Here is a 24,550-nt window from a genome sequence, read left to right on the forward strand (position 1 = left end):
TACCGAGATCTGGGACACAGAGCCTGGCTCCCTAGTGACACAGTGTTGCTCCGACCTTCACGACGGACACACGTCTACCAGTGTCCGAAACAACCGTCCAATCCAATTTTTAACATTTTAAGCTCTTACGAGTAATAAATGTTTAGAAGGATTAGAGGCTAAGTCTGGAATGTATCTCTGTGTTCCTCTGAGGTTAAAAACTCCCCTCTACTCTCACAAGCACAATTGACTTTTAAGATTATCCAGTGTGAACTCCACCGCTGGGTATGCAGAGAACTTATTCTCCATTTCTATAATTTGATACCAGCCTAGCATTCGCATGACGCACATTAAGTAGCACCTGACTGGGTCACGTGACAGAAATGTCCCACAGCCGCCTTTCTCAAGCCAGGCTGTGAATTAAGGCAAATGATTTCTTGGTGCAAACCAACTGTCCAACACGAAACTGACTTCAGAGTAGGAGTCCAACAGGATATCTTGTTCCTTTGCCTGCCAAACGTTTTTACGTGCAATGTAAAAGAATCATTTGATTACAAACACCTTTTATTTCTGCTGCCTCCTTAGAACCCTGACTAAAGGTCAAGGAGATCAGAATGACAGGACGCAGAATTAATCAGTAAGATTAACAAGAGAGCTGCTTGTGTCAACATTAAAATCTGGGGGTGGGAGGGAGCTTATAAATGAACGCCTTACAGTTTTGAGTATGAACAGGAGCTAGAGCTCAGCAAAGGGCTGCAGAGGAGTTAGGAAGGGGCAGAGGGTTGGTGGGTCAGGGTTGACTTCTGCAGAGGCTTGTGCTGTGCACGGGGGAAGGAAGGCTAGAACCTTTGGAGAGCAGCGACCAAGAAGGGTGGGTGTCTGTCTCCGATGCTATGATCACAACCAGAGCCTGGGCGGTAAGTAAACAGACCGACAGGAAAGCTTTTCTGTCAAGTCTCTCCTCCTGCTTATTTTATTTTCGGTATTAGCAACATTGAAAAACAATTCGCACATCAGGCAATTCGATGAAGTCGATGGACTGTGGCAGGTCACAGCTGGGCAGCCATCGCCATGATCAATTCTGGGATGCTTTCATCACCGCCTCTTTGCAGTTGGATGTGGACGGTGAAAGTGGAAGCTGTGCTTCTCCAAAGAGAGAATGTGCCATTTCTCAAGAGAGAGGAATCCTGAAGGCATGGACTCGGGGGCCCGGCCTTGGACTAGGGGGATTCCACTGTGAGTGTCTCCAGTGTCAGAAGTTCAGAGAAGAGTCAGCACTGATAGCCTGTACATCAGATGCTGCCCAAGTTCAACACACACTTACTCCCTCAGTAACTGGGAGCCTTGGATGAGGCAGCTTCGAAGCCTCCTTGTAACACTGGATATATGGTCCTTATGGAGAGGCAGAAGTCAAGGCCAGTGCCCCAGGGATAATCTCTTACCATACTTGTTGGAAATGAAGGAAGGCTTCACTTCCCATTTATCTGGGTTAACACTGTCTGTGGTGACAAAATAGGCTGTCTGAAGTGGGTGAGGGAGGGAGTGCGGGAAGCAACAGAATCATAACACATCATGCAGAATAAAAGTGAAAATGGGGAGAGCCATGAGCACCAGCAGCAGAGCACAGTTAGATAAAACTAAAGCGTTCTGAGGCACCATTGCCAAGCATGGTGACCGACCACAACAATCACGTGCTACATGATTCAGAAACTGGCAAGAAAGGAACTTAAAAGCTTCATCAGAAAGAATGTTGTACATGGTAAGATATGCTTAGGAGTTAGATAGGCTCAGCCTGACACAAACACTATCCAGTATATGTATACAATGTATCCATCAAACATTACCCATACTTGTGTACCCTACTCAAGAATCACCAGAGGCAAGTACTATGTACACATTTATGGTGTTAGACGTAAGTACTATGTATACAGTTATGGTGTTACACATAACTACTGTGTATACATTCGTGGTGTTAACACAGTCTGTGTTAAAAGTGGATGTGTTACATTAAATACTGAAAACAAAATTAACTGCTAACTGCACTGGATGGCAGATCCAAAGGGAGAAGGCGCAGCACAGTCTCACCAGGGGACAGCACAGTCTCACCAGGGGACAGCACAGTCTCACCAGGGGACAGCACAGTCTCACCAGGGGACAGCACAGTCTCACCAGGGGACAGCACAGCCTCACCAGGGGACAGCACAGTCTCACCAGGGGACAGCCACTTACCACTCAGCGCACGCTGAACCGACTGCTCAGTATCTGCAGATCCATTGGTATGAACGGGAATATCTGGGATAGCCTCAAGTATTGACTGCCAAGCAAGGAAAGAGGAGCAGAAAACATTTATTACAAATACAGTGACCCTTAATCTTCTAAATTCTTGGTTGTAAACCTAGCTTTCAACAGCTGAGCCATCTCTCCAGCCCTCCGTTCATCTCGGTCAGATTTATGTTCTGTAAGCTGTGTGTTTTTTCACAAATATAGTTCTCATCTCACAAATGGTTTGCAATGATCACAGTTGTCTCCACAGTTGGTTTAGATGGGTGCGGCTTGCCCAAGTTTCTCAAAGGAACTCTGTAGAAGTATTCATAACTAACTCTACCTTCTTATTCATAAGCTGCTTCTGCAAAAATGTAGCAGCTAGAATGCTTGTTGATACGTATTTGATAATTACATCTGCTAATCTGGATACATTGTTCCAATTACAGTCATAGTGCTAATGTTAGCATATCAGTTCTCTCAATGTGAGATACAGAATCACAACTACTAACAAAAACGTTAACTATCATGCCAGGTGTGGTGGGTATCTGCCTGTAATCCCAGTACACAAGAGGAAAAGACACCAGCTGAAGTTATAGACCAGCCTGATCAATATAGCAGGTTCTAGGCCAGTGTGGTCTAAATACTGAGTTCCAGACCAGGCTGGTCTACAAAGTGAGTTCTACCAGCCTGATCTCTATGTATAGAGGGCTTTAAGCCATCCATCTTTACATAGAGAGTTCTAGACCAGTCTGACCTACACAGTAAGTTCCAGGGTAGCATGGTTTACGAAGTAAGATCCTGTCTCAAAATAAACATAAAACCAATAACACCAAAAGGTTTTTCCAAATTAAGAAATGATCTTTTAAATCAAATCCCCATTCTTAATCTGGCTCCTTCCACATAAAAACCCTGCCACACAGCTTGGTGCCCTGTTTGTTCCATTAGAAGCTGAGTTTTACAGAGTGAGTCTCTGCTCATGTCTGGAAGCGCGTGCCAGAGAGAAAGAGAGGGAAAGGGAGAAGGGGAGAGGGAGAGGGGGAAGGGGAGAGGGAGAGAGAGGGGGAGAGGGAGAGAGAGGGGGAGAGGGAGAGGGAGGGAGGGAGAGAGAGAGAGAGATTTTTCTACCAAAAAATTTCACTCAAAACTACGAATTCTAACGTGGAGTTATTATCTACCAACATCCAACACGTGTGACTTCAAGAAATTGCTGTTCTAGGAAGCCGTTATAAGCAATTCACACATAAAACCTGTCCTTTCCTCCCACAGACCATGATACCTCATCTTTTATTCTTATGTGTGTTTAGCAATCACTGAATGCTTGCAGAAAGATCCTGTATCACGTGCTGCAGGTGGCACAAGGGAGTCTCGGATTCTCAGCCTCCTGGTTTCTTTTGATCCCTGCTTGATTTCAAATGAGATTTAAAAATCTCTGAATGGTACAAGTCCCATGAAAGTAGGTGGCCAAGTCTTGACATGCAGATGCCTGTACACTGCAATTTCTAGATGAAAACACAGGCTCTAAAAACCTATCACTACAACATGTAGACCACCCACAGCTATAATTTAATATGCTGCATCTTCCAAATGCCCACGTCTTGGTCTTCTATTGACAGGTGATAGATACCTTGACAAGTAGAGCCTATTGGGATATTTTAGGTCGCCAGGGGCTGATGCTCAAAGAAAACTGTACAACAGAATAAAACAAAGCAATAGTCTCCTGCTACGACTGGGGGATCATCTGAGAATAATATAATTTCACCTGCCCACCAGTGATTCTTGGGCAGGGATTGGCTCCAAGAACTCTTACAGATATCAATAGCATAGCATTTGCATCTGACCAATGCACATCTCTTGAGTTGTTTAAAGCATCCTGCACTGTGTACAGTACCTCACGGTGTAAGTGCTATGTGAAAAGCTATTACACTGTGCATCTCAGCTGTCAACGCTGCTGAGAAAAGAATGACAAGAAAAAAAACATCTGTGCACATCCAGTACAGATACAATTAAAACATCTCCCATCTGCAGTTGAGGAGTCTGTCATTCAAGACATTCATTTTGATAAATACTGGGTGATCATTTGATGTAATTCAACCTACAGTCTACAATAAAGCAATTATGAGGTTTAGAAATCCAGAACAAATATTCTGCTTAATTATGAAACATTAGAAGAAAAGCGCTAATGAGCCTTTCAAGAGGAAGGCATGACGTCTCTCTGAGTTCATCTGGCAGGAAGGATTCCTCAGAAGGGAAAAGGAAGACTTGCAGGTGAACTCCATTTTGGCAAATTTCAAAGACAGACCTCTAGGGATGTGGAGGTTTACTCATGGTCATTTCAATACAGAAAATGATAAAGATCTGGGTAACAGAGTACTACTGTACCAGCAAAGGTAAATCTTCCAGAAGAGCTAATGGGAGGTCACTTTATTGCACTCCACAAAACCAATTCTAGTGGACAAGGTCTCCCCCTATGGCAAAACTTGGGGGTCTTGGTGCATTGTGAAGCAGTACAGGCATTCAAGACATCTAGGTGCTGGAGATTAGCATCTGGAACGTCAGAGACCTCAGCAGTCTCTCAGCCAAGTGTCAGAAGCCCAGCCACCCCGGAGAGACTCACAGCTGGTGATCCATGCTTCCCTACAAGGAAGAACCACAGATGACATGCGGAATATGGCTCCTCACGGTGAAGGTCCAAGAACCTTCTAGCACAATTACGGTGAACGCTGTGTTGGCATCATAGGGAACCCTAGCAACCCCCACTTTAATCGACATCTACAAATAAAGACCCTCTGAAATAACAACCCAAAGTGACAGAAGTTGAAGACTGTTGTCAGGGAGACTGTCTTAGCCCTAATACTGTCTCATTTATATCACACTGACATCCGATTTTCACCAAAATAAATAAATAATAGATAGATAAGACTTTGTAAAAAAAAAATAAAATTAAGTGAAACATTGATAGATGAGTATATTCTGCTTCTAGCTCTGTAATCACCACGTAGGATTCAGTTCTTCTCCCACATCTTCCTCAACCTTCTAAGGGATGATGTATGGCCAGTAAGGACTCCTTTGGATCGACGTCCAAAAGGAATCAATGATGAGGAGAAACCAGAAGCAAAGAAGGAAGACTGTAAACTGTACCACTCCGACGGGACCCACAAGTGTATGCTCACAGAACTGCCACGGGAAACCAAAACGCACGAGGAACGTCTGCCATCATCTCCCGTGGGATCGGAGTGAGGGATCCGTCCTACTTCACACTCACTTGGTGCACCCTTCATTGCTGCCATGAACGAGGCACTGGTTTGCCATGAACAAGGAGTGTTTGAGGGCCAATGCAGACAAGTGATCATGTAGCGGGTCTTAAGCTCTCCTGTAATTGAGAACACTTCAGAGAGCCCCACGAGAGTCAAGCAATATGTGCAGTGCATCTTGGATGCACGATGTGCAGCTGTCAACATGGCTGCCTCAGCAATGAGGAAGGTGACCAAGAGTGTCAGAACTGAAGAAGAAACTGTGACAAAGGACACAGGTACAGATAGTCCACATGCATTCACAAGATAACACCTATGGGTCCCACAGATGGATGTGAAGAGAGGTGAGGGAGGAGAAGCTGAGGCTGAAGCACAGCGATGGCTTGGGTACCTGGGTACCACCAGCAGAGAGAGCAAACAGAGATTCTTAGTGAAGGGCTGAGAACGGGACATCCGAGCCAAATGGAACAGGCAGGACTGCTGCAGGTAACGCCTGTGGTCACTGAAGTTTCCAAGTGGGATCCTATTAGAAGGGGGTAGATTTCAGGTGATCTCTAAACTAGAGACAGCCTCACTGCATGCTTGTTCGAGATCAGTTTAGACACATGTGTGTAGCAACAGTGGTTTTCCAAATGATGGGTGAACCCCAGGGTCCTACATGAACATCCCTTCTCCTGTTCCTCAAGATAGGCAGTGACTAAGAAACTGTTGCCCTGGGGAATGAACAGGAATAGGTACCACCTCTTCTGAGCACCCACTGGGCTCACCCTCCCATCAATGGAGCACCAAGATCCCATCAAATAGGGCTCTGCCATTACTACCATTTCTCTGGCAGAACCGGCTCAGTGCACACTTGCAGTAGTGTAAGTGGAGGGAAAGGACACGGACTTTTGATGAAAAAGCATAACGTTTGCTCAAGGTTGGGGGTGGGTTATGCAAAGAGAGAGCTTGAGTGGGTGAGCCTTCAGAAGCAGGCTGGGAATGAATTCAGGCAGGCAAGGTCCAGCGCCTCCAGTGTCCTGCAGGAGCTCTCTCACTTCCCCAAGAAACAAAGGGACTTGAAGGTTAATGTGGGGGAGTGAAGGGAACTCAGGGAGCCGCTGGAGACTCTCTGTGGGAACTCCGTGAAGGAGATGACCGTTAACAACTCCCTCCACCCTTGACTGGAAGGAGCTCGCTTCGATTTTTACATATTAATCCTGTTGATTGGTCGAGTCCCCTTTCAATCCATAATATTTGCCATTCTTTTTTGTGATATTGCAGGTCAAACCTAGGGTCTCTTGGATGCTGGGTAACTGTTCTACCTTTGAGCTATACTTTAACCTTTTTGCTATTTCATATTCATTATTTGTGTGTGCGAGGTATGCATGTCTGTTCATGTGTGTGTACTTGCATGTGTATGTGTGTGAGCATGGGGCAAGCCTTGGCTTACTTCTCCTCAGGAGCGAACCACATTGTTTCTTAAGACAGGGCCTCTCCCTGGGACCTGTCTCTGACTCCCTGTTGCTAAGATGACAATCTCAATCCACCACATCTGGGATTTAACATGTACACTGGGTACCAAACATAAGTCCCCATGCTCACACACAAACACTTCTGGCACCTCCCCAGTCCCCTTTTCTAACATCTTTGGCATAGGGCTTCACTAAGCTGTTCAGTCTTGAATTTATTAACACTGCTTCGGCCTCTCATGTAGCTGAGAGGACCCAGGCTTGGCAAAAGGAAGATCTATTCGTTCCTTAGTTTGAGCGTCCTTCCAACTGCCAGACGGCGGTTAGGTAGCTATGTGTAATCCTAGTTCACGTTTTCTTCACCCATTGTAAAGAAATGGCTCTTCTTCCCTTCTGATATTGCTGTCCTAACATGCGATTGTGCAGACATTGAAGACTTACCACGGATCCACTCTGGAGGGCCACAAAACCACCTTCTTCATCCTGGGCACCGTTGGATAGGGTGGTACTATTGAGAGAAGCATCGTCTGGCTAAATGGGGAAACAAAAAAACCATTCTTACTCCAGAGTTACTTTCCCGTACATCAGTGCTTCCTGCTGCCCACAGGGGATTATGTAACAGGTGTGAAGTCACGATTGTCCAGGTATACACAGCTGCATACGGCCATTCATGCCACACCATGTGAGACCCTGAATGCAAGGCCCTCTGGCGATGCTGACATCTGTAACAGACAGACCTGCTGCTACCTGCCACATGTTCTATCTTGGTGTATTACTAGGTATTAAATCAAAACCCTTCATTTTTAGGTTCATGAGGCACTAAGAGGAATCCCGTAGCAAATGTGGGTAGTAAGGCACAAGTATAACCTTACCCAAGTGTTTCTGGGGAAACTAAGGCAGATCAGTTTCCTGACCAGTAGGGACAGAATCAGATGTGGTGCTTTTAATCTTAGCACTCAAGAGGCTGAGGCAGGAGGACTGTGAATTGGATAACAACCTGGGGTACAAAGGAAGACCTGTTTTAACAAATTTACTTAGACATAGACATCATACACACACACACACACACACACACACACACACACACACACACACACACACATGCACACGTCCTCAGTCTGCTTGTGAGAAGATCACAGAAGCAGCATGGAGCTGTCAAGTGCTCTGTACAGGTAAGAACAGTGGGTCAGACTGGGACCATGCAGCTGCCCTGTCAGAACAGAACCTCCCGTTCTAAATCTGAATGTAAATTAAAGCTACCTTCCTTTTCCTTTCCTTCCCTTTCTTCTAGCAAATTATATGAGTAATTTTTTTTGTAGAATTCACCTGCAATGATACTACATTTTTATTGATAAAGCTAGAGATTTGAAGGGTTTTTTTTTTGCTACTGTATGCAATACCTGTCAAAATGAAGACGTGAACTTTCTTGCATTAAGAAATGAGATAAAGTTGAATATACTTGAGAACTACAAAAACCAAAATACTTCAAAAAAAATATTCACTTGTCATTTTACTTGACCCTGTTTTCCCCAGACGCTCTTGGTTCCTTTAACAGTGAGCAAAGCGGTCGGTGTGGTGATACACACCCGTGATCCCAGTCCTTGGTGGAGAGAGGCAGGAGGATAAGGAGTTAAAGCCCATCCTCAGCTACCTAGGGAGCTTGAAGTTAGCCTAGGCTACATAGAGAGCTTAAGCTAGCCTGGGCTATAGGAGACCTTATTGGTCATGAATAAATAATAAATCAGATAGATGGATAGATAGATGATACGTAGGTAGATGACAGATAGATGATAGATAGGCTAGATGGATTACAGACAGATAATAGATAAATGTTAAATAAAGATGATTGAATAGACACAGAATGAATAGATGGTTGGATGGATAGATGATAGATAGATAGACAGATAGACAGACAGACAGGTAGACAGAGAGAGAGAGAGAGAGAGAGAGAGAGAGAGAGAGAGAGAGGGTAATAGATACACAGATGATAGGTAGGTAGATAGATGATAGATAGAGGATAGATAGATAGACAGATAGGTAGGTTGGGGAGAGAGAGGAGAGACGGTGGTAATAGATACACAGATGATAGGTAGGTAGATAGATGATAGATAGAGGATAGAAAAACAGATATAGATAAAACAGAACTTTTAAAAGAAACAAAAGGCACTCACGAACCGTCTGAAGGACGTCAATCAAGGTGGCAAAATAACAACTATCTGTCCCTCCCCCCACTGAAACCACCACAAATGACAGACGATTTTATATGGAACCAATTTTTCACAGCCCTGGAATTAGTTCAGCAAAGAATTCCACAATAGAACAACTGACAGCATTTTCCAGATGGAAAGTAAATGGTAAAGAGAAATATCCGCAGTCCAAGTAGCACAGAGGGTTGGAAAGGCGGATTCGAGGTTATGAGTACTGGCTGCTCCTTTAGAGGGTCTGAGGTCAATTCCAGGCACCCACAAGAAGGCTCACAAACATCTGTGGCTTCAGTCCTAAGGAGTCTGATGGCCTCTTCTGGAGTCCCAGACCACCAGATACACATACAGTATGCAAACACACTGTGGCCAAACACCCATACACAGAAATATTAAAAAAAAATTAAGTATCATGAGGGTGAATTTCTCGGAAAAGACGAGAAAAACAAGATAATAATGAAGAATGAACAAATTGGGGGGGAAGGGCGGATGCAGGAAATAATTAAGAATGGTTGCAAACATAGATGGTAGACAGACTTCTCCCTTACATACACAGCCCTTAAACACAATCAGAGGAAAATACAAAGCCTATTACCTAAATAAAGTCAACAGAGTGCTTTGGGGGTGAATGCGCTATTAGCACAAGAGAGAAGAGGTCTCAGGGGTCACAGAGAAAGGCACTGGAGAGAGAACAATAGTGACCTGGCTTTCCAGGAAGTGGGACAGCACCTTCCTCTCTCTGATTTTGCATCTGGGGAGGGCTTGCCTGCTCCCACCCACTTTACACACTTTAAAGCTGACTGCCACTAACACAGAAACAATTCTGCCTCTGAGGAAACCAAATCCACTTAGCTACAAAGGAAACGAAACGATTTCCTACATGAATCAATTGAAAAGTCAATGAATTCCAGCTCTGCTCCAGACGGTGCAGGAGCAATGAGTACTGAGACCTCCCTCCTGGGAGCCTGTGTGTGTGGTAGCTTCCCCTTGCTGTGCTGAGGGCTTTGGTTCACTGGGTTGAGGGGAGTGGGGATGTGGAAGGTATGGGAGGCAGACAAGAATAAACTCTAGGACTGCAGACTTGACCAGAGGTGCTCCCATCACTGGAACTCTAGATGCCCCCAGTGGGAGTGCACCAGTTCCCTCACCAGAGGGTGTTCACTTAGGCGTGGCTAGTTCCCTGTTTGAATTCTTCAAAGTTCATGTTCTCCACACAAAACATTTACCTTTGGAAAGTTTGGGGAAAGCACTAAATGTTCATATCTTAGTAGGCACTGAAGATACTGAAAAAACCATTTATGTGGTAGTTATTTTGTTTCTCACGTGAACTCATCATCCACGCACACCAGAGCTAACTGACAGCATCTTCCACACAAGATACACATAGAAACTATCCTGGGTGTGACTTCTGACTGTAGTCTTTTTGAATTCTGACGGAATTTTGCTCTGTCGGATTTAACCTATCAAATTACTCCCTGCTGACGGCAGTGTGTGCTGATGCTGTGTGTGAGGATGCTTGTGTGTGCTTAGCGATTGGCAACAATCTGAATCACGTGGGCTCTTTATACAGACATGAGTACACACCCTTCAGCTACATGGCTGTTCATGACAGCATTACTCATAATAGCCCAGACTGGAAGCAATCCAAACGTCCATCATCAGGTAAACAGATACAGCAACAGGAGGCATTGTTATCAAATGGAATGTTATCTGCTACAACAGAATATGTAACAAATTGGATGATCTTAAAATCATAATCATGAGGGAAACAAAGCAGATACAATCTTGTATGTAAAACTCTACTTCAACGGAGATGAAAACGACCAAAGATGTCAGTCATCACAGTGTGCCCGTGAAGCAAAGAAGGAGCGTCCACTGACAAGGACGGGAGAGCCTTTGGCGTGGTGATGGCCATTTTCTACGCTTACATTGACTGTCTTTCTGGGGAGAACATTTGTTAAAACCAGTTGAATGACACAACTAAAGTGTCATGTGTGATTTGTAAGTTCTGCGTCAGTTTCAAGATGGCATAGACATAACAACTTGTATCTTCAAAGATTTAAGGGGCCATTCTCATTCAGAATATATCACTACAACGGTTAGAGGAACTTAAAGAGAAGTTTTTTCCCCTTGGAAAATACAAATATGTTTTCTGAAATCTACACAAAGAGAAGGGAACCTAAATAATCACACAATTCTGAGCAAGAAAGGAATGTACTAATTTGAAGGACAATGTTGAAAAAGTATAAAATGCATGGCCAGGAGACTGACGTGAGGTAAAAATCAGCAAGCAGTAGCGTATGATTCAAGCAAAGCAAATGCAATGCTTTAAGATGAACCGCAGGAACTGAGGAGAAAAGTCAATCCAAGATATAACAGAAGAAAATCTCCAGAGGCTAAAGAGAGAAAGCAGCCCTCAGAGGGGAAAGACTCACTGAGGGTGACCAGAATGAATGAAAAAAAAAAGCAAGATCTTTGTCAAAGTTCAGACTCGCAAGACCCACAAAATACAACCGAACATTTAAATGAGAAACCCAGATAACTCATTTTTAAGAGAATAGAGTCTAAACAACTAGAGGAAGAAGCCCTCTGTCTAGGAAGGATGCTACAGTCTGACTGTGGAGGATAAGAGAAATTCTACTGTGCAAATTTTCCTAGGTAATGGAAGATCTATGTGAACACAGTTAGGTGGCCAATGCTCCTGGGGACATCGGCTTGGTTTCCTCAGCACAGGGTTGGGATAAGGACTCAAGCCACCAGCTGAAGGAGTCGGTTCCCATGCTGTTTGCAACTGCTGATTTGGGGGGGGGGTATTAATCATCAGTTTCTTCATCTGTGATTAAAACAAACTCCTACTTGTTTAAATAAAGGTTCCATATATCTTCTTCCATAGGAAACACACGCAGATGCAACTGGTGACTCAGAACAGATGGCGTGGTCCTATTTTTCAGTGAGTTATTAGTCAATGACAGGCGCTGGATTTGATTTTTCACCCAAGACACTGGCAGTAAACTAGATTGACTACTCTGCTCTTCAGTAAACTAACCTCTCCAATAAATACTTCATCTGTGTTGACTGAGCATAAGAAAAATGTCTCCTTTCAGCTCTCTGAGAAGTGATCTCTGGACTAGGATTCCAAAGATAGCAATTAGACTGTAAATCCTTTACGAGTACCCACTCCTAATGCCATCTGTGAGTCAGTCAAAGATCAACCGTACAGAATACGGACAGCCATTAACGCTCTGTAAGCAGTGGACTGCAAAGTAAATACCTGGGTTACTAATGAACTTATAATATTTACTATGGGCTGGCTTTTAACCAGTTGTTTGAGATACAGTTGATGTATAATTAACCGTACAAATAAACTCAACGTTTATGTATATAAAACACATAATTTGATGAAATTAATTTAAAATGTTGACCAACACTCAGATCCTATGGAATCAGTCATTACTATGGTCAAGATGGTGAATGTTGCCAGCACCCTAAAATGTGTTCATGCCCTCTGGGAGATCTGTCCTTCCCTCCTTTCTTTATCCAAGTCCCCAGGAAGTCATTGATGGTCTCGCCATCACTGTGGGTTAGTGCCTACTTCTTGTATTTTTATGCTGGTCGAACGCATTGTCTGGCCTCTCTCACACAGTATTAATTTGTGATCCATCTACACATGCTATGACTGTACTGTCAGTAGACACACATATGTGAAAAGCTCCAGAAAGCCTTATACGGATTCAGGGTTCTTGGCTCTACAGAGATGGAACCTTGGCTATTGCCCCATCTCACTGGGCTCTTCCATCGTGGGTGTGAGGTGTCATGTGTGACATGGGTATAATGACAGAAGGTGGGAAGCAGGCAAGGAAAGGGGAAGAATGGAAAAGAAAGGAAATCCCACCACCGAGTGACTACTGAGTGACTGAGTTGCATGTCTGTTTTTATAGAATGTGTAGTTGTGTAGTTACCTATTAACTTGGGCTGGTTTGCCGCTGAATGTTTTTCTTAGAAACCGATGAGAAGTAGGGACTGACCAGGAATGTTAACAGATTCGGCTGTCCAATCACTTCAACCACACTGCATTGTTTTAAAGTTCTGCAAGACTGTCTTGAAGAAATGGCTTCATTCGCATCCTATCCCTCCCCCCATAACTTACCAGAGGTCTGCTTGTCTTGGTAACGCCTGGCAGATCCTTCTCTTCCTTGGTACTGTCCAACTGAGTAGCGTGCTCACAAGAATCACTAGGCTAAGGAAAGCAAGTAAAAGTCATTTTCTCATTGCTGCAAACATGGTCATGTATTTCACTGTGTATTACAGCAGAGCTAACACACACACACACACACACACACACACACACACAAGTGTGTGTGTGTGATTCATATAATTGCACAAAGACTCACAGAGTTCATGGCTACCTGTGTGTACTGCTTTTGTGTCAACTTGACACAAGCTAGAGTTATTACAGAGAAAGGAGCCTCCCTTGAGGAAATGCCTCCATGAGATCCAGCTGTAAGGCATTTTCTCAATTAGTGACCAAGGGAGGAGGACCCAGCCCGTTGTGGGTGGTGCCATCCTTAGGCTGGTGGTCTTGAGTTCTAGAAGAGAATCAGCTGAGCAAACCAGGGGAAGCAAGCCAGTAAGTAACATCCCTCCATGGCCTCTGCTTCCTGACCTGCTTGAGTTCCAGTCCTGATTTTCTTTGATGATGAACAGCAATGTGGAAGTGTAAGCTGAATAAACCCTTTCCTCCCCAACTTCCTTATTGGTCATGATGTTTTATACAGGCACAGAAACCCTAAGACACTGTGTTTATATGGCACTTACCAATTCATGAACAATCATACCTAATACCATGGACCACAACAGAATTGGTCTAAAGCCAGGCACTGCCAGCTGCCTGCCTGCATTCTCTTTTCTTCTTTTGAGTGTATGGATATCATGATTTTGACCCATGATGCCGTCCTCCTAAAGACTCAGTGTTACTGTATGACGGTTATATCCAGTGGGAAGAAAATAAAATTCTATTTGGAGGAGTGTTTAGGAAGCTTAATAGATCTTCCTACCACAGATGGAACCATACACTTATTGTAGTGACATTTTCGAGAATTCTGGAACTTTTGTCTCTTTAAAAAACACAGAAATGATAAGAATGTTCTTTCATTTTAATCCTACGTGTGGAAAATGGGGCTGCTCCAGACTGTCCTTAGCAGCTGACCACGATCTGCCTCATGCTCTAGCAGAAGCATGGTTTTGCCAGCTGCAGATAGTTTCTGCGATTGTGTGATGTTTGAAGTCTGGGAACTTTTCATACAGTACATAAATGTGAGGGCCTGGAGAGGCAGGCTGGGTGGTTATTGGCCATTTAGGGAGGTTGGTTGTGGTTTGTTAGTAGCTGTGGTCAAAGAAGAAACAAAAGGAAAGAAATTAGATTCAGGAGTCTCTCTCCCTTCTATCCCTGTTTCTCTCCTATCTAATGTTAGGGGGCAGAACTGGAGGGGATGAAGGGTAGGATAAAGAAGAACCCACAAAGTAGCAGAGACCAAACTGCACTAAGTGCTACAGTGGAAACACAGACATGCTTCCTGTATATCGCATATCCTCCGAGTCTCTGCACTCTCCTCAACGCTGAGAGGAGCAGGACTGAAAGATGAGAGCTGGCAGATTCATGTTTGGCTGCTGTGTCAGCCTTGGTCTTCCAACCTTGAGACTTTAAAGTAGAAGCTTAACCCTGCCAGGATGTAGCTAATAAAAGCATGCTGCTTCAAACCTGAGCTTACAGAAAGTACGTGATATTTGTTTTTCGAGCCTGGCCTATTTCATATAACACTGTAATCTTCATCTTCCTCTGTTTCCTGTAAAGGACACAATTCTATGTTTTTATGGCTGAATAAAGCTCAATGTATATACGCATTAGTAACAAACAAAACTGGACATATGCCTGCATCCCACAGTGGTTTATATGTTCATGTCAGGAGGAGGCACATCTTGTATTTTTATCCAATTAAGACACTGGTATTAGGCTGAGAATTTTATAAACTCATAACACTGAACAAAATATTCCATCCCCACCTATGGAATACTGGAGAGTCACTGGTTTTCATGATGCATTAAGTGTATTGGTAGCTACGGTTTCTATTTGCAAAGGCCCTGTAGAGCCCATGCATAATAACCTCTAAGACTTAGCAATGTTTCTCAGGCATCATCCCAGTATAATATAAATATTATATTCCACAGTTGAATCAGCTTTCTGAAAAATTAAACGAACTAGACATCACTAGACAAAAGCTGTTCTGTCGGATTTTAGAAACTGCTGTTTTCATTAGCCTTCCCCATCACGTACATAGCAGGTAAATAAAAAAAAAAAAAAAAACAACAACACAGCTCATAAGTGGAGATGCTGCTCACAAGGCAGTGCAGGACGCCCCCCTAGTGTCATGAATAGTCACTTGCTGATGGAACACATTTTTATAAGGACAGATCTAAGCGGGACACTAGAAATTCCTGGAAAACTAGTGGGTAGTGTTACAGGCATTCTGAGCCCAAGAATAGCATAGCACCGCTTCCAAGCAAAAGAGAGATCCATGGAAATCAGAGAAGTGAACAAGTTCACAGAGAACAGAAAGAGCAAGAGAGTGGCCCACAGGACAGTTGGCGGTGAAGTGTTTCTCTGTGGAGAGGCCACACACAACCGTTCTCTGCCCGAGTACCCACAGCTCTCTGCACGGTGCATAGTCTGAGAGGCACCCAAGTGAAGTGGGCTACCTTCTGTGGGTGGGCTCCTGGGCTGGGGCAGTTGCCCTGAGTAAGGGCCAAAGCACATTATTCATGATCACACAAAAGGGATGAATGGGAGAATAAAAGCAAAAGACTAGCTCTCCATGGAACACACATCAAATCATTCTGTTCTCCTATGCAGCACAGATGTCCCGTGGTTGGCTAACATGTACTCCTGCCACGTGCATAACACTCACGTGTGTTTCCCACCACATACACACACACTCATATGTGCCTTCCACAAACATATACACTGGCATGTGCCTCCCACCACATACATACACACTCACATGTGCCTCTACCACATACATACACACTCATGCATGCCTTCTACTACATGCATACACTCTCATGTGTGCCTCCCACCACATGCATACACGCACATGTGTGCCTCCCTCCACATGGCATTTACCCTTAGAAAACAAAAGAAACACTATAGGTCTATTGAAGAGACCTAACGTACTAATGGGTGGTGGGGGAGGCAACAAAAGTCTTGCCTTTAAGTGGAGTGTGTGGGACCGTCACATGAATACATAAACTATCTGATTGTGGGAGCATCACATGTATACATAAACTATCTGGTTATCTATGCCTGAGTTTGCATCTCTTTTCTTCATTGTTTCAAAGTAAATAGACATTCTCCCCCAACTTTGCCTGATTGGCCATAAATAAATAAATAAATAAATAAATAAATAAATAAATAAATTCCTTCTGCAAGCCTCCTGATGCCCAATTCCCTTTACCTTACCAAAGGATCTTTTGTTCCCCAAGGATAACTGATAATCATTTCTTCAGATCTGCATCCCAAAATTTTTATAAACATGACCTGGTATACCACAAAAATCATTTGAATTCTGAGGTTAAAAAATTAAAGTGCATTTTAGTACAGAAATGACCTCTGCATTCTTAGTCAGGCTCACAGAGCTGACCTGCGCAGCCAATCATGGGTGTCGTGGCTATGGATGCATAACACACTCGTGACTGCGGTTAGGCATTATTTGCCTATCAGTATTGAGATCGGGTTAAATTCTAGGGATGAAAATATGCATAGTTTTCTTTGTGGAAGGGACAGTTAGCTGTATCCCTAATCCCCAGTCTGCTGTGTCCATGAATGGTATCTTAGACTTTTCTCCCCAGGAAGTTCAATGTCTAATTAAAGAGAAAAAAAACAAAACAAAACAAAAACAAAAAACAAAAAACCAAACCAAAACAAAACAAAAAAAAACCTCCCCAAAACCAAAACCAGCATCTCAGTTTTCTTTGAAGCTAAGGATGGCGTAGCTCTGAGTCATGAGGTACCTGGAATTCTCCCAAGAGGAATTTCCAGGGAAGTTAAGATTGGAAGGACAGAGCCATTGATGCAATTCCAGGAACTGCCAGGAACGTGGATACGGTGCCTGCAGTGGCCTGTCCGACTTGTCAGCAAGTTGGCGAGGGCTGTGAGTGAAGGCGGCAGTGTAGAGGCACAAAAGGAAGCCAAGTTCCCAGCAAGGAGAGGGGCTACCTACCTCCTGCTCCACTTGAAAAGAGAAAAAGTCCTGTTAGACCAGCTCACCATTCCCTGTGCTGTTACATGCAGTCACATGCATACATAAATTATACACAGCACAGCACGCAAAAGCACACTGCGTGACCATGTCTGTAGAGACGATTACCAATTAGGAATGCCTTTAGCTAAATGCTTACCAATTATGAAATTGGGGATAGATTAGATCAACGACTTCCTCATTAAAATGTGTCGTGGAAAGAATATTTATTCCTGTTTTCCAAACCCTAGAGCAATGCCTTTGGGTACAGACCATGTGCTAATCACCTCGAGGTGGGCTTAGAATTTCTGATTTAGAATGTCATGGCTGTACTCACACAAGAGCCAAACCCTTAATCCCTTATTACAGGACACCACTGGGAAACTAATTTGCTGCCTATCTGGTGAAATCATAAAATAGATTTGGGCCTATAAAAATAGTTCTTCCTTAGCCTGCCTGACCCATGTTTTCTGTTTCCAGCAAAGATCATAGAGTTCTTTCTAAAGGGGGAGAAAAACAAATTAGGGTTTAAAGGAACTAGTGAATACTTACTAGAGAATTGGATCAAGTGAAACACACACACACACACACACAGAGACACACACACACACAAACAAAGACACAGACACAGACACACACACACACACACACACACACACACACACACACACACACTATTCTCTTCCTCTCAGCATCGGAAGATACAGTATCCTTTGAAAGCTTAGATCTGGGAAGCACTCCACATTTCATCAGCATAAAAGAAGTTATAGGAAGTTCCTGGAAGATTACAAAGGAAAAAAAGAAGTTTTGATAACGTAGGGAGAATCTCAGCCTGGACAAAGGCGCAAAAGAAAATGGAAGAGATCAACACTGAGTCCCTTATACCTGGAAAATGGCTCAGTGCTGTTGGGAGATCCTCAACCTGGAAAACAATATCATAGCCAAATGATCAGGAGTTAAGATGTTCAGCCCTCAAACCCTTGCCTTCAGAAAGAAATGAAAAAAAGTTCAGATATAACCTAATTTTAAAAACTGATGAAAAACAGAAACCCATTTTTCTTGGCACAAGGCCTTTCCCTGCTGGACTGCTGAAGAACCGTATACTCCCGCAGTCTCTGCCCTTCACTGGCAGGGCTGTTCTGATGAGGAAGCCGTGTCCTTGGACAGCAGGGCAGCTGAACTGTACCTCAGCTGGGGCTCTTTTAACAGATAGGGACAAAAGTACAAAAGGGGAAGTTAGCTCTGCCTGTAAAGGAAACAAGAGTTCTTCGGGCATCTTGTCACTCAGGCGTCGGTGTCGTCATGTGACTTAAAGCAACAGGCGGCAGGCGACTCACTTGTCCATCCACAGGACACAGATCCTTTACATTGCGACGTTTCTGTGCGAAAGCAGTCCCTTCTGACCACGTAAGAAGCACTAACTCTACTAATCACAGGCAATCAATGTAGTGTTCCATGAAGAAGCACACATCGAAAGCTGGGGATGAAAAATCAATTTAACAGTAACAATGGAAATGCAAAACAATGGCTCTAAAAGTAAACACACCACCCGGAAGGAAACGGCTCACAGAAAAGCACAGGCCTTCGTGGTTTAGGCTGGAGCTGCTGTCCTCAGACCACTAATTGGTCCCTACAGCCAAGAAGCAGGAATGGGGGAGGGAAGCCAGGGTAGAATGCTTCTCTGGCCTGTGTAAGCCCTGGGTTCAATCCCTGTGCACAAAACCAAGGACACCAAAGGACAGATTACTCTAATGAAAGAGAAATCAAGGGAAGGGAGAACCTTTGTAGAGGAATGAGTACTAAATTCTGAAGATTTGTGAAATCCCTAAGTGCAAATTCAACCATGGCCAAACTGCTGACTTTCACAGATGAGGTTTGTCAAGAATGCAAAACAAAGGCATACAGCAAACGAACAAACAAACGAACGAACAAGCCCTGGAATCAAAAGAGAATCAAGAGACACAGAGATTCGTCCAATCCCAATGACCTTCCAGCAGGTGCCCGGGAGACCACGCGCCAGCGAAAGCAGCTTATAGCTATTCAACCGTTCGTTAGTGCTCAAAGTCTTCATTTGATGCAGACAGGAATTGTGCAGAAAGGTGGAGCTGGCACAATTTCAGATCCCAAGAGGAAAATAAAAATAAACTTCTATCCAGTGAAGGAGCAGGGCTCACCGACGTAGCTGTGACACCTTCCCAGGGATGGCTCATAACAGAAGACCGAAGATTGCAATTCAGAAGGAAGGTGAATTTAAACTTGGAATTTGATGTAGGAAAACTTTAATATAGTTTGAGCATCTATTTTTTCAAACTATTCAGTTCATGTCTCCACTAGTTAAGAACAGTGATACAAGCCGCGTGTTTAAGACCAGTGCAGAATATTCCTATGAAACTGAGAGGCTCGGGGACAGTGAGCTGGCTCAGCAGGTAAAAGTGGCTGTGGCCAAGCCTGGTGACTTCGGTTCACTCCCCAGGATTCACAGGCTAGGAGAAAATCATGGGAGCTGTCCACTGACCGCTACAAGCACAGCACACTGTGGTAACTACGTCGTGGACACAAGCACACTCTCGCAAATGCACAAATAAATATACATGCATGCATGCATGCATGCAGGCATACAGACACAGACACACACACAAACACACAGACACAAACACTCATGTGCACAAACACATAAACATGCATGTGGGCACACAGACACACACACACACACATACATGCACTCAGGTGGGAGGCATATGTTTTGAAAAGAAATGTACTGAGGAAGTGAAATAGAAAATATTAGGTGAAGATTCAATTGATGTTGACACCAAAAAAAAAAAAAAAAAAGAGAGGAAAGGAAAGAGGAAGAAGGAACCAAAGTGAGAAAGAGAAAGGAAGGAATGGGAAGAGAGGAGGCAGATTCAGAAGCAGCAGAGGGAGGGAGGAGGGAAGAGAGAGCAAACCAACCAGGACAGATACGAAGCAAGGTGATAGAGGGAAATTGGTATTTATATCATTAAATTAAAACGAAAAGTTGAAAGAGTCCCAGTGCATTCCTTACAAGGTTCTGAGTTTCTTTATTCACAGAAGATGCTAAAATCTTTTAGGGAAAGCACCAGACCATGTATACCCAAAAGGTGTTCTTTCAAACGCCAGGTTTACTCGACATTTAGCTGTCTGGTAAGGAACAGCCTGGAGTTTTAAAGCAGCACATTCAATACTGGGCTCCTTGGCTCTTTTTTTTGCCTGCAGCTATCCGCCCCTTACCTCATCCCCCATTCTCATTTCTCTCTGGAACTGGGGTATACCTGAAGACTAAGGCAGAGAGAAGGAAGGGCTCAGAGGCCATGCTGTCTGTGTGTGATGAACTAGGTTCATTGGCCGCTGGGAAGTAACAGTTAAAAGCAGGTTGCACCTGAGAAAAATTTCACTGTTTGCACTGAAAGACCCAAGGTACAAGTGTTCCCTTTAAATGTTCCTTCAGAGAGGGTCAGAATCAAAGACGGAGTTGGCCACAAAGAGCTCTAGATCTATTTTGTATTATTGCTAGAAGTTCAGTCTGTGGTATTAATTACCTCTGTCTGTGAGCATATCCTAACTGTCACAGTGTAAAGAACAGTGATTTGGTCTCATGGTTTCAGCCCATCATGGAAGGAAAGGCATTGTGGAATAGTTCAGCTCTTGGTAGGAACACACAGAGAGTCTGTATGCCTCTTGGCAAACCAGGAAGGGTGTGAATAATAATCTTCAAAGGCCTGGCCCTTTGACCTACTTTCACCAACCAGCCCCAACTTCCTAAAGGTCCCTCTGACTCTCAACAGAGTACTACCAGGTGGAGAACAAGTAGCCAAGCAGGAGCCCACGGGTGGCATTTTCCATATAGAATTCAGGATAAGTCCATAGATCCATGCTACCTCAGTATGCTGGAGTAGAGTTGGAAATAGTTGTTTTTTTTTTGTTGTTGTTGTTGTTGTTTTTTTGTTTTGTTTTAAAAAAAGCGGGTAGGAAAAAATTTAAAGACTATTGTAATCCGATCCCAGAAACAACAGAAAAGCAACCCAGGGAATTGAATCATCAGGGCAAATTTTTCATTGGCAGGCATCTTTGCCAGGAAACCCACAGCCGAAGCCCTGGCTTCAAGGTACAGAAGCCATCTTTACTCTACTTCTGGAGAAGAAAACAATCCTTCCATCCTGAAAGACTTCAACGAAGCTGAAAGGTCAAATGTCACAGAACTCACAGCACCCAGCCAAGGTATCGAATTGTAACACATGACGGAAGATTCTAGAACTCACTGCCCAACACATGAGTTACAAGTCATATGTGACTGTTTTGATTTCGATCAATTAAGATTAAACAAAATTTCAGCTTCAGTTAAACTGCCTTTTCCAAATGCGCTGGAGGCTGTCACATTAGACAGAATAGAAAGCGACCATTGCTATCATTCTAGGAAGTTCTGAAAGACAGTTAATGTCATCACAGCTGTGTGTGTTAACAAGGCATATATATGCAAGCTCCCTGGCAACTACTTTTTCTGATAAATATATCTAAGAAGAAGATACAATCTGAAATGATTCTAATTGGAGACTTCGCCCATGATTGCTACCCATGGTGGCCACCAATGGTTCATATATTTGATGGCTTAGTTACCTGGCACTATTTGAGACCAATCAAAAGGATTAGGAGGTATGGCCTTGTTGGAGGGGGTGTGGCCTTGTGGGAGGAGGTGTGGCCTTGTGGGAGGAGGTGTGGCCTCATGGGAGGAAGTGTGTAGCTGGGGTGGTCTTTGAGACTTCAAAGTCCACACTAGGCCCAGCAGATCTCTCCTCCCTACCCACCCTCAGCCTGCAGATCAGAATGTAGCCCTCAGCTACTTCTCCTGGGCCATGCATGCCACCATGTTCCCCACCATGATGATAATGAACTAAACCTCTGAACCTGTAAACCAACCCCACTTAAATGCTTTCCTTTATAAGAGTTGCCTTGGTCATGGTGTCTTTTCACAGAAAGAGTAACCCTAGCTAAGACATTTGCTACCATCCTTGGTGCCTTTAAATTATGTCAAGACTGATACTGCAATATGATACACAAGAATCCTAAATCTGATGCAATAACTGAATTTCCCTCCAGCAGAATATTAAATCTCTGTGCTGTGGCACAGTACCAAATTTCATTTATTCCCTGTACTTATGAACCCAAAGTCTCATGAATCCTCTCTGCATAGCATCTGTTAAGGGATCATGCACACAGAATGCATTCAATAATTATCTGTTGGGATCGTGCATACAGAATGCATCTAATAAATATCTGTTGTACCAAGACACACTGTCATGCAACTTTGAAATGGCACAATGAGAGAAGGAAGAGTACACTGGAAAAAACCATTAGTCAAGGAAGAGTACACTGGAAAAAACCATTAGTCAAGGAAGAGTACGCTGGAAGAACCATTAGTCAGGGAAGAGTACACTGAAAGAACTATTAGTCAAGAAGAGTACACTGGAAGAACCATTAGTCAAGGAAGAGAACACTGGAAGAACCATTAGTCAAGGAAGAGTACACTGGAAGAACCATTAGTCAAGGAAGAGTACACTGGAAGAACTATTAGTCAAGGAAGAGTACACTGGAAGAACTATTAGTCAAGGAAGAGTACACTGGAAGAACTATTAGTCAAGGAAGAGTACACTGGAAGAACTATTAGTCAAGGAAGAGTACACTGGAAGAACTATTAGTCAAGCTGACATAGAAATGGGAGAGTGGGATGACTAATGGCATGAGCAGGGGCACTGAACCCACAGAACAACTATGGTCAAGGTGGAATGCCAATCAGTCATTTCTCAAAAGAACCATGACACGTCCCTCTCTTTGTTTTTAATCATTCATTTGATTGGTTCTCATGTCTTCCAGTTTTTTATCATATTGGAATTTCTAAACCTAGAGGTTCTCTATTCATCTCCCCACCACCATTTAAAACAACCCACTTGGCCTTGCTTACATGCCTTGGATATTTCCCTAGAGCCTCTGTGCCTCGCACAGAATCTCCTGAGCCTCCCAACCCTAAAGGTTCACTTCACCATCAAAGAAGTGATTCTCTAACTTCAACATAGTAGGGAGTAAACGGGGTCTGCAGGAAAAGCAGCCCTAAAGACAACTGATCACTCAAGCTCCAGAGTGTAGGATGCTGTGAGCCTGCTGTTAGTTCTAGCTCCCTCTGAGAGTTAACAAGGACCAGCACTACCTGAGGTGTTTTCCCATCTCTGCTACATGCTCCCACCCTTGGCAAACGCCTTCTGAGAACAAAACGGTTGCTACGTACAGGAGATTCGCTGACTCCGAAGACGTCTCTGACATCCCTGATGGCTTGCTTGTTCTTTTTCCTCAGAGTCTGGGTGTACGTGTTGTATCTCTTCTTCACTGCAGCTGCTTGTGTCCGAGTCAACGTGGACAGGAGGGCTTTACCGTCTTCCTCTTCGTCACCGGAGATCAGGGTCGACAATCCCACATCTTGTAGCCACTCTGCTTCAAGTTCTCCTTCTGGGGAACAGCATGAGCGAGGCAGGTTAGGGTCTTTTCTAGAGGACTGACAACACATGCCACTACATCTCTATACATCAGTCAGATGTATCAATAAATTCTATAAAGTCGTCTTTCGGTTGCAGCTTTGAGACAAGGTCTTGAACTCGAGATCTTCCTGCCTCTAGCTCCAAAGGCTAGGATTGTGCCACTCCCCACCACAGCAGCTAAGATTGTCTGTCTTTCTTCTGCATGAATTATTATGAAAGAAAGAATGAAAAGCTCGTACCCTGTTTTTTACATGAGCAAAATCATAAACAACTGCCTAGGAGCAAGGTACTGTGGCAACTATGAAAGGCAGTTTTCCTCATCAGAGGGCTGAAGACAAGCCAGATGGGGACTACCAATTTCAAAGAAAGATAAAATCTGGACATTTTGAATAAAATCGTAACAGAGAAGGCATGGGTTAGTGGGAAACAGTTCATTTTCTGGTCATATCCACCCCTCAGTAGCTGACTGACATTGATAAATGTTGTCTCCAGTCCTCAGTTTCCCTTCAGTAACTGAGCACCACACATTCCCCTTCCCTGACGCTGCTCCAGCACCCATAATGAATACAG

At 43.8% G+C, this 24,550-nt stretch overlaps 1 protein-coding gene across 2 annotated transcripts in view; it reads right to left on the reverse strand.

The window, feature by feature from the left end:
* The window catches only part of Arhgap28 (Rho GTPase activating protein 28), a 164,577-nt gene that overhangs the window by 30,534 nt on the left and 109,493 nt on the right, over positions 1-24,550 (reverse strand). For both annotated transcript variants that reach the window (XM_032899643.1, XM_032899644.1), the window contains 4 exons: positions 23,734-23,951; positions 13,295-13,384; positions 7,388-7,477; positions 2,209-2,293 (listed from right to left, as the gene is read on the reverse strand). In XM_032899643.1, the coding sequence (XP_032755534.1) occupies positions 2,209-2,293; positions 7,388-7,477; positions 13,295-13,384; positions 23,734-23,951 (483 nt within the window). The remainder of the gene's footprint in view (positions 1-2,208; positions 2,294-7,387; positions 7,478-13,294; positions 13,385-23,733; positions 23,952-24,550) is intronic.

This window comes from Rattus rattus, chromosome 4, assembly GCF_011064425.1.
Source record: "Rattus rattus isolate New Zealand chromosome 4, Rrattus_CSIRO_v1, whole genome shotgun sequence".
In the NCBI taxonomy this organism is placed as follows: Eukaryota; Metazoa; Chordata; class Mammalia; order Rodentia; family Muridae; genus Rattus; species Rattus rattus.